The sequence below is a fragment of the Eurytemora carolleeae genome, unplaced genomic scaffold (assembly GCF_000591075.1).
Source record: "Eurytemora carolleeae unplaced genomic scaffold, Eaff_2.0 scaffold1453, whole genome shotgun sequence".
Lineage (NCBI taxonomy): Eukaryota > Metazoa > Arthropoda > Copepoda > Calanoida > Temoridae > Eurytemora > Eurytemora carolleeae.
The window spans coordinates 1-15,879 of record NW_019397342.1 but is presented as its reverse complement, the minus strand read 5'-3'; the positions used below and the strand labels follow the sequence as shown (position 1 = coordinate 15,879).

The following is a 15,879-nucleotide window of genomic DNA, read 5'->3' as shown; positions in this document are numbered from 1 at the left end:
AAAAACCGGAAGAAAAAAAAACATTTAACCTAATGTGAAGACTAAAGCCAAAAATTCTGAACGTATTATTAATAAAAAAAACTATAGAGGTAAAATGGTATATTTTTGTTTATCACATTTTCTGCATTACATTATCACAAAAGAAAAATAGAACAAGACCTGCAATTACCTATTTTACAAGCATTTTCATTTTATTTCATAAGCAAAGTTAGAGATAATCTTTTGTATGAAAGAAGTGGATAATTATGTAAGTTATATAAATAAACAAGTATTTTTTAGATTTAGTTTTTTTTCAGGGTTTTAATGATTTGACATTGTTTTGATGAGGATGGAGCTGATGAGACTGGGCTTGTTCATGAACTGCATCTCCTTCTCCCTCTCCAGCATGCATGAAAGGAGGTATTGACAGGGGGGACAACATATAATTGGACTGCAGAGATGATTTATACAATTTTGAAGAAAAAACATATAACTTAAAGGATTTTTTGTTCAACTTCAATTTTTTCGATTATTAACGTTTGCAAGATCATATTCAATAATTAATGTTGGGATTCAGGTCATCATTTCAATGCACATGCTTCATGTGTGTATCAATTGACCTGATCCATATGTGTGTTTGTACTTTCTGTATCTGTATAGATTAAAATATGCACGTTTAGTTTTATTTGAAATGCTTTCAGATGTATACTTATCATCTACATTAACTTTACCTACTTCAGGTTGTTAAATGACCTATTTTTGAACTACAACAAGCTGGAAAGGCCGGTCAACAATGAATCTGAACCCGTTCAACTCTCCGTCAGTATCAGGTATTAATCAACCTCATGGTCTCAAATTAAACAGATATGATAACAAATATCGAGTCTTTGTATTTTTTTTAACTCTATAAACAGATGGTATGACCTGATATCGGTATTCATGAATATTGCAAGAAGTACATAAAGTAATTGAGTCTTAGCCACCAACTCAAATTTCCTAATCCCTATAATTTTGTAATCCATTGTAATAGACCCTATATTTCATTATGAATTCTGATAGGATAGATAATCAAAGTTTGAAATATCATAACTTCACATAATCAGTTTGCAAAGATATAGGGACTAGAAAATTTGAGTTTGTTGCAAAGACTCAATTCCTTTGTTTTGAACTCCTTCTACTTTGATAGGGAAAATTTATCAGAGCTGAAAACTTTAGAATGATAGATATCAAGATTAATGCTTAAACACCTGGTTTTACTAAACCCGAGATTATTTTAATACGCTGCATATCCAAGAAAGAAGTATAAAATTCAACCAATCAGCGAATCATGTTAAGATGTACTCTTTAACCCGGGTTTTTTTCTGGTTTTAATTGTACAGCATTGTATCTGTATCTGTAATTGTTATCAAACGTAACTTTTATACAGTAGGGATATCCAAAAAAGAGGATTAAGAATAAAATCAAAAGTGTGTACATTGGATAGTCCGATTAAGCGATCAGGATTAAGGATATCTCACTCTAAAGTTTTCAGCTCTAGGCAGCATCTAAAAAGATATAGTTGAACATAGGGGAGTGAGTTGAACTATCTTTCTCTCAATCATTAACTCCGAGTTCTGGATATTAAATCCTCGATCTGTAATATCTGTAATATCTATATTAAGCTTACAGCAGATAGTAGATCTGGATGAGAAAAACCAGATTATGACGAGCAATATCTGGTTAAATCTGGATTGGCATGATCACGCTTTAATGTGGAACTTTTCAGAGTACGGTGGAGTCAAGGTAAGGTGAAGGAATTCTTCCCACATTTAAACACTTAATTTCAAGATTTAAAAAGTGTAAAATTCTAGAGCAATTTTCTTTGTCTCTGCTGCATTGAATAAAGAAACTATTACATTTACAAGGATATCCGTGTACCTCCGAAGAACATGTGGCGTCCAGATCTCCTCCTGTACAACAGTGCTAATGAAGCTTTTGATGCTACCTTTCCAACTAATATAGTTGTCAAGTAAGCATAGGAATTAAGTCTTTGCCAGAACCTCTGATTTTTTAATCCATATATCTTCGAAACACAATGTTGTAGATCTTAGTTATTTCAAACTCTGAATTCTGTTAGATCAAATGATCTAGGTTTAAAATATCAAAGGTTGCACCATCAGGTTAAAAAGATTATAGTAATTAGAAAATTTGAGCTTTTGACAACTGACAAAGATTCAATTCCTTTACGCACCTATTAAACTGCCTTCCATACCTGTATTTAAATACCCACCTAACCTACAAAGTAATATCCTATCTTCCTCGTTACTTCCTATCCTACCTCAATATCTACCTAACCTATATAAATCTACCAACCTCTATTTCAATCTCTCTTCCCAATTCCCTAATCTCTATATACCTCCCTACCTAACTACCTACCTACTACTTCCCTAGGTACCTACCTCCCTACCTAACTACCTACCTACTACTTCCCTAGCTACCTACCTCCCTACCTAACTACCTACCTACTACTTCCCTAGCTACCTACCTCCCTACCTAACTACCTACCTACTACTTCCCTAGGTACCTACCTCCCTACCTAACTACCTACCTACTACTTCCCTAGCTACCTACCTCCCTACCTAACTACCTACCTACTACTTCCCTAGCTACCTACCTCCCTACCTAACTTCCTACCTTCTACTTCCCTAGCTACATACCTCTCTAGCTTACTACCTACCTACTACTTCCCTAGCTACCTACCTCCCTACCTAACTACCTATCTACTACTTCCCTAGCTACCTACCTCCCTACCTATCTACTACTTCCCTAGCTATCTACCTCAATACCTAACTACCTTTCAACTACTTCCTTAGCTACCTACCTACATACCTATAATATCTAAGTAACTAAATGCATAAAATTAACTAAATACCTACTTACGTTTATCTCTACCTAAATCCCTACTTGCCTTCCTCCCTTCCTACCTACTCATCCACCTACCTACACCTCTACCTATCTCCCTAGTCCCTACATCATATCTATCATCATACCTACCAATCTATACATATATTCTTACCAATAAACTTATTTTGTTATTCAATCTCTCTATAATACGTCCAGATTCTAAACTAATTCCTTAATATGTTAAAAGTAGATAATATAGCCTAAATATTTAGATATGATGGTTCTGTAATATGAATATATATGTGAAATATTATGTTAAAAGTAGATAATCTAGCCTATTTATTTAGATATGATGGTTCTGTAAGCCAAATTCCACCAGGTATAGAAAATAGGGTTAATTTTCCTTATCGTTATTCTTAATTCTCATTAAAATACCGTTGACATTCCCTTTCATATAGTTTTATTTATTTTTAGGCATTTTTAAATCCACTTGCACCATTGATATCACATGGTTTCCATTTGATGACCAGAGTTGTGATTTAAAATTTGGAACTTGGACTTATGATGGATTCTATATAAATCTAACCAGCTTAGACGAGGGGGTAGATTCATCAGGATTCCAGGTAGTTAGAGGCTGTTAGACATAATAGAGGTCATTAGCTATATCGAAGGTTATTATCTGGCTATAGACATTACTGGATATATCAGAGGTTACTCGACATATTAGTGGTCACTGGACATATTAGAGGTTACTGGATATATCAGAGATTACTCGACATATTAGTGGTCAGTGGACATATTAGAGGGTTCTGGACATATCAGAGATACTCGACATATTAGAGGTCACTGGACATATTAGAGGTTACTTGATATATCAGAGGTTACTCGACATATTAGGGGTCACTGGACATATAAGAGGTTACTGGATATATCAGAGGTTACTGGATATATCAGAGGTTACTCGACATATTAGTATTCAGTGGACATATTAGAGGGTTCTGGATATATCAGAGATTACTCGACATATTAGAGGTCACTGGACATATTAGAGGTTACTTGATATATAAGAGGTTACTCGACACATTAGAGGTCACTGGACATATTAGAGGTTATTGGATATATAAGAGGTTAATCGACATATTAGAGGGTACTGGATATATCAGAGATTACTCGACATATTAGAGGTCACTGGACATATTAGAGGTTACTTGATATATCAGAGGTTACTCGACATATTAGAGGTTACTGCATAAACCAGATTATTGGACATACCAGAAGTTACTCCATATGCTAAAGGTGTTACACAGCATGTTAGAGGCCATTTAATAGAAGATAATTCAGAGGAAATATAGACATTTGTAATACAGGCCCAATTATTAACCTATTGCCTCAATACATATAAACTATACCTAAATACAATAATAATAAGAAATACTGCACTGCAAGGATTAGAATAAATTGAATATGAAATTGTATCTAGTAGTATATTGTGAACATTTTATTCAATTGCCACTTTAATTACACAGTTTTTCATGTTTTGACTGAAAATTCAAAATATTATAGTGTATAGATTTTTATTTCAAATAAGGTTTTACTTCTAAACATTTTTTTAGGACAATGGCGAATGGCAATTGTTATCTGCTTCAGCTCAGAGGAATGTTGTGGTTTATGAATGCTGCCCAGCTCCGTATATAGATATAACAGCAACCATAACTTTAAGGTTTACTACTTCGTATTTATAGATATAACAGCAATCATAACTTGAAGGTTTAGTACTCAATATATAGATATAACAGCAACCATAACTTTAAGGTTTAGTACTTCGTATACATAGATATAACAGCAACCAAAACTTTAAGGTTTAGTACTTCGTATATACAGATATAACTGCAACCTTAACTTTAAGGTTTAGTACTTCGTATATACAGATATAACAGCAACCATAACTTTAAGGTTTAGTACTTCGTATATATAGATATAACAGCAACCATAACTTTAAGGTTTAGTACTTCGTATATACAGATATAACAGCAACCATAACTTTAAGGTTTAGTACTTCGTATATGCAGATATAACAGCAACCATAACTTTAAGGTTTAGTACTTAGTATATATAGATATAACAGCAACCATAACGTCAAAGTTTTGTACTCAAAGTTTTATATAGATTTCCTGATATTTTAATGATATAACAGCAAAAGAGGAATTGAGTCTTTCCCCAAAGTTAAATTTTCTAATCCTTTTATCTTTGCAACCTGATTGTGTAAATCTAAGATATTTAAAGCTTAGACTATTTGTTATAACAGAATTCTATGGTCTACGACATTGGGTTGCAAGGATATATGGATTGGAAAATCAAAGCAACAGATACGGAATATGGATATTTGCTTGTTCCAGGAATTAACAACACAAAACTTCGGACCTCAAAACATGTATTTAATTTTCAATTAGATCAGCTTCTTCTGTGTATCTGAGAAAGTAGGTTGGATGAACAGTTTTATAATCTTGGATCCTCCAGTATTATGAAGAGAGAATACTCTAAACTCATTAAACAATGAAGTTAAACTGAGTCCATCTCTAAGAGCTGTAGTTCTAAGCTTGATGACAGGATTAGGAACTCCAACACGTGGCTGCATAGTAACTGGACACCTGATATTAATTCAGATGGGAACTTTTCATTTGACAGTTAAGCTCATTCTAACGTGTGTTTGTTATTATCTACACTACAGGGTGTCCCAAAAAACATGGGAATTCAGTGACGAATTGGATATCGTCTTTGTTATGAATTAGCATTGTTATACCTAATTTCAAAAGCCATAATATTATTATGTCTGCTTGAGGTTATTTTATGAAGGGTAAAAGACTGTTAAGATGTGTCTATAATGTCCTCGCAAGATGAACAGTGAAGACGGACAAGTTTACTCTGTTTGTATACTGTAATTTTCTTGTTTTACTAAGTACACCCTTATGCAGTCAAAACATAAACAAACAAAATGTGAACATAGCAGACGAAACTCTTACTGATTACAACTTTCTCAGTAGGTATCACTATACTAAATCAAAGAATTATCTTAAAAGACAATATCGAATTCGTCACTGAATTCCCATGTTTATTGGGATACCCTGTACAATGTTCCCACGAAACATGACAGTATAAGTAGATGAATTGTAAGTCATCTTTGATCTTTGAAATGATTTGCGGCATTTTTTCGTCAATTTAATTTACATGCATGATTCTGTTGAAACAGTGATAACTTCTAATTAAAAAAAAAATCAATACCTAATGAGAAGAGAACTAATAGACTGCAAATCTGAAGACCCAACTCTGTCTCCTAAAATTATTCAATTTAGGAAACGGGATTAATTGTTAAAATTGGCAGTTTTAAAATGTTCATCATTTTGATGCTTAACTTTTCTATAAAAGGCTTTTATTTTAAGTAAATTCTGCATCTTAGTATTTGAAAAATATTCAGGGTTACCCTCAAATGATGAGACTTCAGAGACGACTGTACAGAATTTATACTGTCTATTTCCTTATATTTAGAATTCTCTGCAACTTTAAACTGGTTTCTTTAATTGCCATGTTCAGAAATAGGCCATTAAAAGACAATATTCAAGGCTGAAGACTTAATTTGACCTAGTAATTATCATATTTTATGAGTTTCAGGTCGTCTTTACAGTCTCATCCTTTGTGGGTAACCATGTAATATTGCATTAGGAAAACTGTTTTTATGGTTTGTTAACATTTGAAATGATGATGATTTGTCCTGCCCAGGTTTCCAACCCAAGTGGGATTTTCTTGCGAGCAATTCCGCACAATATTCCGCACAATTCCCCGCAATACGAGAACACTTATGCGCAACTGTTCCACACAGTTGCGGACAATTCCACGCAACCGAATTCCAATTTAAACCCCTATACTCCTGTCCCACCTAAAATACACCTGGAGTCCCATAAGATCAAATCTCCAGCTGAACATTTTACAAGTTTAACTTCTTCTTTAAAATCATTGTATCTAACCTAAAAATGAATTCAAATCAAATTATATTGTAAGCATGGAGAGAGGCTTTCTCATAAAAAACCATAGTTAACAATAGCAGTGGGATAGGATAACAAGTCATCTCATCTATATCATTAGGGGAGATTTATCTGTTAAAAAACCCAACCCAGAAAACATGTGTTGAATGTATGTTTAAACGCGTGGAAATTTAAAGCCACTGTTGGACCGAGAATTTTAGGGAGAGTGAGATTCTCATGCCTATTGACTTGAATTTAAATAAAATTCTGGCAGAGTGGGATTCATGTTGTGTGCAATGCCCCGGAAAATTCCAAAACAGAGATAGGGGGATTGAATTTTATAGATCCAGAAAAATAATATCTGTGGGATGCCTGCATAGAGACTGGCAGCTGGTGGGGTCTTAAATGTAAGACATGTGGCCGCAGCGCTCGACCTCCCTAGCCGCAGCGCTCGGCCCAGAAAGTGTCATAACTTAACCTAACCCGTGGCCGCAGCGCTCGGCCCCCTAGCCTGTCCTAGCCGCAGCGCTCAGTCCAGAAAGTGTCTTAACCTAACCTAACCCTAAATAAATAATAATTTAATTATTTATCCTTGAATATTTGAGAACTAGAAAGCTACCTGGCAAAAATGATCAAGATGTTTGAAGAATGGATAGGCCTTAGATATCTGTTCAGCCATCTCTTTCTTGTGAGATTCCAGGACAAATTCTAAACCTCCAGTCTCTTCAGTAACATCATACAATGGAATAGATCCTAGATATACAATGGAATAAATCCTAGATATACAATGGAATAAATCCTAAATATACAATGGAATAGATCCTGGATATACAATGGAATAGATCCTAGATATACAATGGAATAAATCCTAAATATACAATGGAATAGATCCTGGATATACAAAGAAATGCATACTTTATATACAAATAATGGAATATATCCTAGATATACAAACCATGGAATAGATTCTAGATATAAAATGGAATAGATACTAGATACTCAAAGGAATAGATTCTGGATAAATAATGTGCTAGATAGATATTTAGAATTAATCATAAACATGAAGACTTGTTCCTAGACATTTATAATTGATCCTAGACATGAAGAATTGTTACTAGACATGCATAATTGATCCGAAACATGTAGAATTGATCCTAAGTAAGTAAAAATGAATCCAAGACATGTAGAGTCGATCCTAGACATGCAGAATTGACCGCAGATATGTAGAGTTGATCTTAGAAATGTAGAATTGTTCCTAGACATCAAGAATTGATCCTAAAAATGTAGAATTGATCTTAGACATGTAGAATTTATTCTAGGCATTTAGAATTATTCATAGACCTAAAGAATTGATCCTTGGCATGAAGAATTGATCCTAGACATGTAAAATTAATCCTATGATCTTATTTTTGAACATCTACCCTGAATAGTTCGATATTCTGATTTCTTCGTTGGGTTCTGGTTTAAATGCAATCCCTCTGTCTCTGGTTTCCATCCTGAACTGCCTGGACTACTCCATGGTCGCCAAATCACAGGAGCTTCTGAAACCAAGAGTTTGAAATTAATGAAGAAGAATTAATTTGATGAATAAAATTCATGAAGCCCTATTAAATTCATGGCCCATATGGTTTTCATAAACCAGGTTATTATTTATAAGTTAAAGTAATTTAAAAAGTGTTCATTTTTAGATTTGGATAATTTTTATTTTCTAAAGGTAGACAAAAATCCATTTACTGAAGTGGATATATCCCTCAAATGTTATAGAGTAAATATCTAACTAAAAAAGGGTAATTCTCATATTTAATTGACTATCTCATTAAAGTTATAATTATCCAATTATGAATTGTAGGTAATTAAATCTTACCAAATGAAGTCATTAACTCATGTGACCCCCAGATGGATGAAAAAATCTCTTTTACTTGATCCAAAGACCGAATATACCACATAGCCTTGTTTTTAATCAATCAGTTTTAGTGCACGTGTAAATCAATTGAAACCAATCTATTAACAAATCATTTAACCAATACCTTAAAAATCAATTTATCAACCTATTAAAAAATCAATCAACCAACTAATCAACAAATTTATTAATGAATAAATCAACAAATAAATAAACTAATCTTTTAACAAATGACATTCAAAATCTAGTTTTTAATCCATTAATAAATTATGTTACTACTTCATTAACCAATCAATAAAGTTCATTTACAAATCAACTAATCAATTATTTAAGAAATATATTCACCAATCAATTAACCAATCAATAAGCAAAACCACTTTTCAATCAAATAACTTAACCATTAATAAATCAACCAACCAATTCTTTAACCATCAATTAACCAATCCATTAACCATCAATTAACCAATCCATGAACCATCAATTAACCAATCCATTAAACATCAATTAACCAATCCATTAACCATCAATTAACCAATCCATTAACCAACAATTAACCAATCCATTAACCATCATCTAACTAATCCATTAACAAATTAATTATTCTATAACCAGGCATTTATCAAAACAATTGACAAATCAGTCAACCAATCAACTATTCCAGCAACTAACCAATCAACTAAATGAAAAATTCACCTACTTGAGAGTGTGCACCTCCATGTGATGTAATAATCCCTGTTTTTAAATCTCCAGGCCAGTTTTCATCCTTCAAATGATAATATAAATTCCCCTTTAATTGAAAGGTTTTTATCACCCATTTGGGAAAAAAGACACATAATACACAATTTTCGGAACTAGGCTTCCAGGGCGCTTAGCGTCTATATTCTATTTAAACTATTAATTATTGGTTGTTGCTTTTTTAAATCGTTTTTTTGTGGATTTTGAAAAAAACGAAAGTTTTAGACAAATTTTACAATTCTTTCCTTCCATAAACCTTCCCTGGGATCATGTAAGGCCCCCAAAAATTTGGGACCGATAGCTCAAGCCGTTTTGACGTTTATTGGATACAAACAGAGAGACAGACAAGCAAAGTATATATATATATATATATATGTGAGGTAAAGCTTTATTAATAAGAAAGATAAAGAAAATTAAGTGAAAGTGGTAAATCGTACTGCAACCTTCCATGTTGTTGAATCCTCTCTTGAAATCCCAGATCCCAAAGATTCCAACCAATCCCAGAACAGGTTTCTGTGCAACAAGAAAACAGGATTGGGTCGAGTTAAAAAGTAATGTAATTATAAGACTAAAGAAATTGAGCCATCGTCACAAACATAAATTTTATAATTCCTAAATCTTTGCTATCCTGATGGTGTAAACTTATGATACGTAAAATTTAGATTATTTAATCTAACAACTTTCATAGTTTGAAATATCTAAAGTCTACGACATCGGGTTGCAAAGATATAGGGATTAGAAAATTAGAGTTCGTGGCAAAGACTCATTTGCATAACTGCATATGAAGTTGTGAACAATTAATAATTTCTCCCACAAATTATCTAATAATTTCTCCCACAAATTATCTAATAATTTCTCCCACAAATTATCTAATAATTTCTCCCACAAATTATCTAATAATTTCTCCCACAAATTATCTAATAATTTCTCCCACAAATTATCTAATAATTTCTCCCACAAATTATCTAGAGTCTTCTTCTATTGTTTCTAGTGTCACATGCTAATACCTACAAAAAAACCTTGTACATTGCACCCAGAATTTTTCAAATTTGTTCTTTTCATTTCAAACGATTCTGAACGATTTTGATCATGCCAAGAACGAATTCTTAATGTTGATGTTCTCCCTGGTATGTTGTATCTCGTGTATGTTGAGTACTCCCTGGAGACAAACAAATCCGTTCTTCTCCAACTCCTCAACCCACCTTTCTACATCTAACTCAACCACAAGTACATATATTTAATATCATGGAAATTACTCTACACTGGGTAGTCCAGACTTGACATTACGACTGAATGTATATACAGTACATGTTTTTATATAATTTTTTAAGTGGAATGAGAGATAATGAAGGGAAACAATAATATTATATAAAAATATAATAGAATAAGAATTAAGCTTCAAGTCGGGTGTCAAACAGATCAAATGCGTCAAGAAAAGTTATTGTTTTAAATACATAGATATATATGAACTTACGCGCGTAAATAAGTATTCGATATATGAAAAGTTAAAGCTAGTTGTGTTGTTGCAATGGTTCTTCTTCAAAACTAAACCAGAATAAAATATATGTATATTTGTTTCCTTTTAGATCTAGTCCGGCGTCGAAGTCACCCATACTGGTAACTTAATAATGAACGAACAAAATTAATATTTTTTAAGATTGAAATTGTCAAAATATCAAAAATCTCATTTGAAAAGCTGATGTTGAAACGTACTGCCCACATCTTTTTTTCTTCTCTCTATGACGTTCTTTAAAAATCTTGAATCTTGAATGATTTTAAATAAGAAATACCAACCCTTGTTTACTTAATCTGTTACTATTTACTACAATGAGAACCAGAAAGATGTACTATAGAAAACTGAAGTGTATTTGATGTTGTAACAAAGCTAATAGTTAAGTGAAATGGGTCTGTTTACATTCTGCAAGTTTGCTGTGTCTCATGTTTATTTAGGTATTCAAAGTCAAAACTGAAGTCTAAAAGTGGTTTTCCTATTCCAGAGTTTTCTGGTTAACACTGTAGCTCACAATAAGACTATATTATGTTTCTGAGCTGTTCTAATACTTCTGCAGTAAAATTAAACAAATTTTTTTTTTTTATAAATCAAAGTTTAAATATTAATGTTATAGTCCAGATGATTCGATGTTAGTTTTAGATTTTGCATTAGATTTACTGATTACTCACCACGAAATCTAACTTTCTGATCCTTATATATTTGCAATCTGATATCATAGACAGACCTTTAATGATTTTCAAACTAGGAATTCAGGGAGTTTAGGGTGTTTAGGGAGTTCAGGGAGCTCAGGGAGTTCATGGAGTTCATGGAGTTTAGGGAGTTCAGGGAGTTCAGGGAGTTCAGGGAGTTCAGTGAGTTCATGGATTTCATGGAGTTCAGGGAGTTTAGGGAAATCATGGAGTTCAGGGAGTTCAGCGAGTTCAGGAAGTTCAGCGAGTTCAGAGAGTTCAGGGAGTTCAGGGTGTTCAGAAAGTTCAGGGAGTTCAGAGAGTTCAGGGAGTTCAGGGAGGTCAGCGAGTTCAGTGAGTTCAGGGAGTTTAGGGAGTTCATGGAGTTCAAGGAGTTCAGGGAGTTCAGGGAGGTTAGGGTGTTCAGAGAGTTCAGGGAGTTCAGGGAGTTAAGAGAGTTCATGGAGTTTAGGGGTTTCAGGGAGTTTAGAGAGTTCAGGGAGTTCAGGGAGTTCAGGGAGTTCAGGGAGTTCAGGGAGGTTAGGGTGTTCAGAGAGTTCAGGGAGTTCAGGGAGTTAAGGGAGTTCAGGGAGTTAAGGGAGTTCAGGGAGTTCAGGGAGTTCAGGGAGTTAAAGGAGTTCAGGGAGTTAAGGGAGTTAAGGGAGTTAAGGGAGTTAAGGGAGTTCAGGGAGTTAAGGGAGTTCAGGGAGGTCAGGGAGTTAAAGGAGTTCAAGGAGTTCAAGTTGCTAGATTTAAAAAGTTATTATTAAATATAAAAAATTTATCAAAATCACCTTAACACTCTGTGTAGCGTATCTTGTAAACTTAAAGTTAGGTATTACAGGTGTATTAGTTCAATATTCACTGCTTGATATTATAATTCATACTCCGGGGGGAGTTTCATAAATATATATACACACTACACTATACACTATCTATACACTATACAGTAAATAGTATACATATATCAATTAAAACATATTTTTATTTTCATTTCAAAATGAAAAACTTCCAAAAATTCACAAACCATAATTCACGCCAAACTAAAGTAAGATGCACCTCAGATTGAAAAAAAACACATTTTGAATTTCTTATATGTATCCGGATTTTGCTCTTCTAACAGGTGTTCGTAAAATCAAAACTAGAGGAGCTACAAGGTCACAAAGTCATACCAGTAATGTTGCATAAATTTAACCTTCTCCTTCAGTCTAGTTTGCAGTGATTCTCTTGAATGCTTTGTATGCTCAGTAAAGATATGAGAGTCAGTTCTTGTGAAATATTTTCTAAAATAAATGTTTTTAATCATAAATTTTCATAAATCTTGATAGAAATTATTTAGGCGAAGGACCCTGTACTATTTCTCCAACCTGATTGGTCCTTGTGTTCTTATTGCCAGGTACTGAATATAGGGGGTGGGTGGGGGGGTCTTTAAAGAGTTTTAGGTCGGCATTCACATATCATTCTTTGTGCTATATACTCATACAGTTAGTAATTCTAACAATTTGCCAATGTTTTGTTTCACAAATAATCAGTTATCAGCTTCAATAAGATAATCAAATAAGGCATCAAGTGAACACTTTATAGGACAATTAACTTATCCATAACCAACAGTCACTCATGTGTAGAACAGATTATAATAATATAAATATAAAGTCTAACAACCAAAAAAGATTTTTTAAATATTTCAAGGCTTTGGCTAATATGTTAATCTTTATTGAGTGGAGAAATATTTTTTTTTAATGTTTAAAAAATAACTTAAACATATACTCTTTCGTAAACTTTGTGTTTTGTACAGTCAATAGAACACATAAAAAAGTACCTGAAGTAAAACTAATGAATTATAAATACACATGATATTTCATATTTTTTTCTTATTTTTTTTCTTCAATGTTTTTAAAAATATTTATAATGTTTTTATGTTTGTCGTATATTTAAAAAAATTTTCGACTCTCTGTTGAAAACGAGAATTTGTATTTAACTTGTGATTGTTTTAGACTTCAAAATAATGTTGAAACTAATAAAATAATTTATTTTTATTTTCAGTATGGCGGTATTAGGATTCAATTTTCCACCAGATTCTGGCGAAAAGGTCGAAAAGGAACTGATTGATTGACTTAAATTTTTCTAATCCTGATATCTTTGCAAACTGATTTGATAAGTCATATTTTGAATTATGAAAGGTTTACATCATCAAGTTGTAAAGATGGGATTGGGATCAGAAAATTAGAGTTTCTTTATAAATATTTATCATTATTAAAAATGCACATGGGTTAATGTTTACGTTGAATTATTTAAATTTTGATAAAAATTAAAAAAGGCAATTTAATTGTTAACAGTAAATTTATTCGGAAAATAAACATTATTATTTTGACCAGTATTTTATCATCTAAAGCATAAATTGGTGATGAAACCTCTTGGTTTATAAATAGTTTACTCCTCCACCCTGGAGATTAGATGTACATAATTAATAAACAGTGAGATCATTGTCTTAGTTTTATTTTTAGTCTAGAAATTTATGAGATGAAATAAAAAAATTGTAATTTGTGCTTAAACTATCACTACAAAGTGCCCTTGACATTTTTAGAAATAAATCAGTTGGAAAATAATAAATCCTTAGCAACCTTTCATAAGTAAAAGGAAGAACAAAGACAATATTTATTTCATCGTTTTTCTGGTTCTCATCGTTATTAAATCTGTAAATTCTTTTCAAAAAAATTGTATAAAATATTTTGCTTGAATTTAGGTAACGTTAGAGATAACAGTTCTCATGTCTTTAACTTTCTTTATGAACATGGTCTCAGAACTCCAGGTAAAATTTAAACAAAAATTAAATATTAAAGAATTGAAATTTGAAATGGTTTTTGTTAAAATTTTTTAAATACGTAAAAAAAGATCAATTAAAAAAACATTAATTTTTTAGAATCAGAAATAGGTCTAATTTTACTATGTCAGAAAATGAAAAATGAAAGTGAACAAACACTTTAAACAATTTAATTTCTTTTAAATAAGAAACCGACAATATATTGTTATATAAGGTCAAAATGGGTGAAATTGTTAAACCTTCTTTAGAGAAATTTTTTTTTATCTTGAACCAAATTTAATGAATTTGAGCTAGATCGCTCAACCACCTAACGTCGATTCAAATACATTTTATGAAGTGATTTATCGTAGTTTATATCTGTAAGAGATGAAAAAATCCTAAATCACTGAATCAAGATACATAGTTGATCCGTATCTATAGACCTAGCTCAAATTTATTAAATCCGGTCCTGGTTTACATTTTTTGGTTCATGTCTTCAGCTGAAATTCCAAAGTCTCATTCCAGGAAATCCTCAACTGTGTTCCTAAACAATATTAGTTATGGAATATGTTCTTAAACATCTAATATTAGTTATGGAATATGTTTATAAACATCTAATATTAGTTATGGAATATGTTCTTAAACATCTAATATTAGTTGTGTACTATGTTTAAAAACATCTAATATTAGTTTACTGTATCATTTTTGTTACATTTTTTGTCGTCGTTATTAAATAATTTTTATAAAACCGATTCTTAAAATCATCTCTCCAAAATGCACAATCTATGAGGATTTTAAAGATTGAATTTGCGCTCAATTGCTGAACAAATATGCGCAGTTAAAACGTCTGATGGGTCTCAAATGAACCCTAAACAATTTCTCTATAATACTGCATTCTTATATCAACAATCATGTTTAGCCAGACACTAACTTTAAACAACGATCTTTATTTCCCAGAAGATACATCAAGAATAATATTATTTTTCAAATCTGTTTCAGCCACCGTCAAGTGAGACTCCTCTGATCGGAACATACTTCTCCTGTATCATGATTATGGTGGCAAGCAGTGTTGTTTGTACAATTATGATTCTTAACTACCATCATAGACTTGCCAGTACTCATTCAATGTAAGATACCATCATAGACTAGCCAGTACTCATTCAATGTAAGATACCATCATAGACTAGCCAGTACTCATTCAATGTAAGATGTATCATGATTCTTAACTGCCATCATAGACTAGCCAGTATTCATTCAATGTAAGATATATCATGATTCTTAACTACCATCATAAACTAGCCAGTACTCATTCAATGTAAGATATATCACGATTCTTAACTACCATCATAGGCTAGCCAGTACTCATTCAATGTAAGATATATCAT

At 32.3% G+C, this 15,879-nt stretch overlaps 2 protein-coding genes across 2 annotated transcripts; one reads left to right on the top strand and one right to left on the bottom strand.

The window, feature by feature from the left end:
- The first annotated feature begins 300 nt into the window (after positions 1-300).
- On the top strand, positions 301-15,742 carry LOC111713631 (acetylcholine receptor subunit alpha-type acr-16). The gene is made up of 11 exons (XM_023488541.1): positions 301-399; positions 720-809; positions 1,641-1,761; positions 1,884-1,987; positions 3,210-3,241; positions 3,337-3,485; positions 4,476-4,582; positions 13,034-13,090; positions 13,738-13,783; positions 14,438-14,503; positions 15,494-15,742. The coding sequence occupies exons 1-11, from the start codon at positions 323-325 to the stop codon at positions 15,623-15,625; spliced, it is 981 nt and encodes a 326-aa protein (XP_023344309.1). The 5' UTR covers positions 301-322; the 3' UTR covers positions 15,626-15,742.
- On the bottom strand, positions 4,420-12,568 carry LOC111713632 (uncharacterized). Its single transcript, XM_023488542.1, has 11 exons — positions 12,489-12,568; positions 11,093-11,134; positions 10,638-10,725; positions 9,957-10,026; positions 9,476-9,541; positions 8,743-8,827; positions 8,300-8,419; positions 7,498-7,631; positions 6,794-6,881; positions 6,142-6,193; positions 4,420-5,510 (listed from the first exon to the last, which is right to left on the bottom strand). Exons 2-11 carry the CDS (start codon positions 11,124-11,126, stop codon positions 5,309-5,311), a joined length of 939 nt encoding a protein of 312 aa, XP_023344310.1. The 5' UTR covers positions 11,127-11,134; positions 12,489-12,568; the 3' UTR covers positions 4,420-5,308.
- Positions 15,743-15,879: the final 137 nt, after the last annotated feature.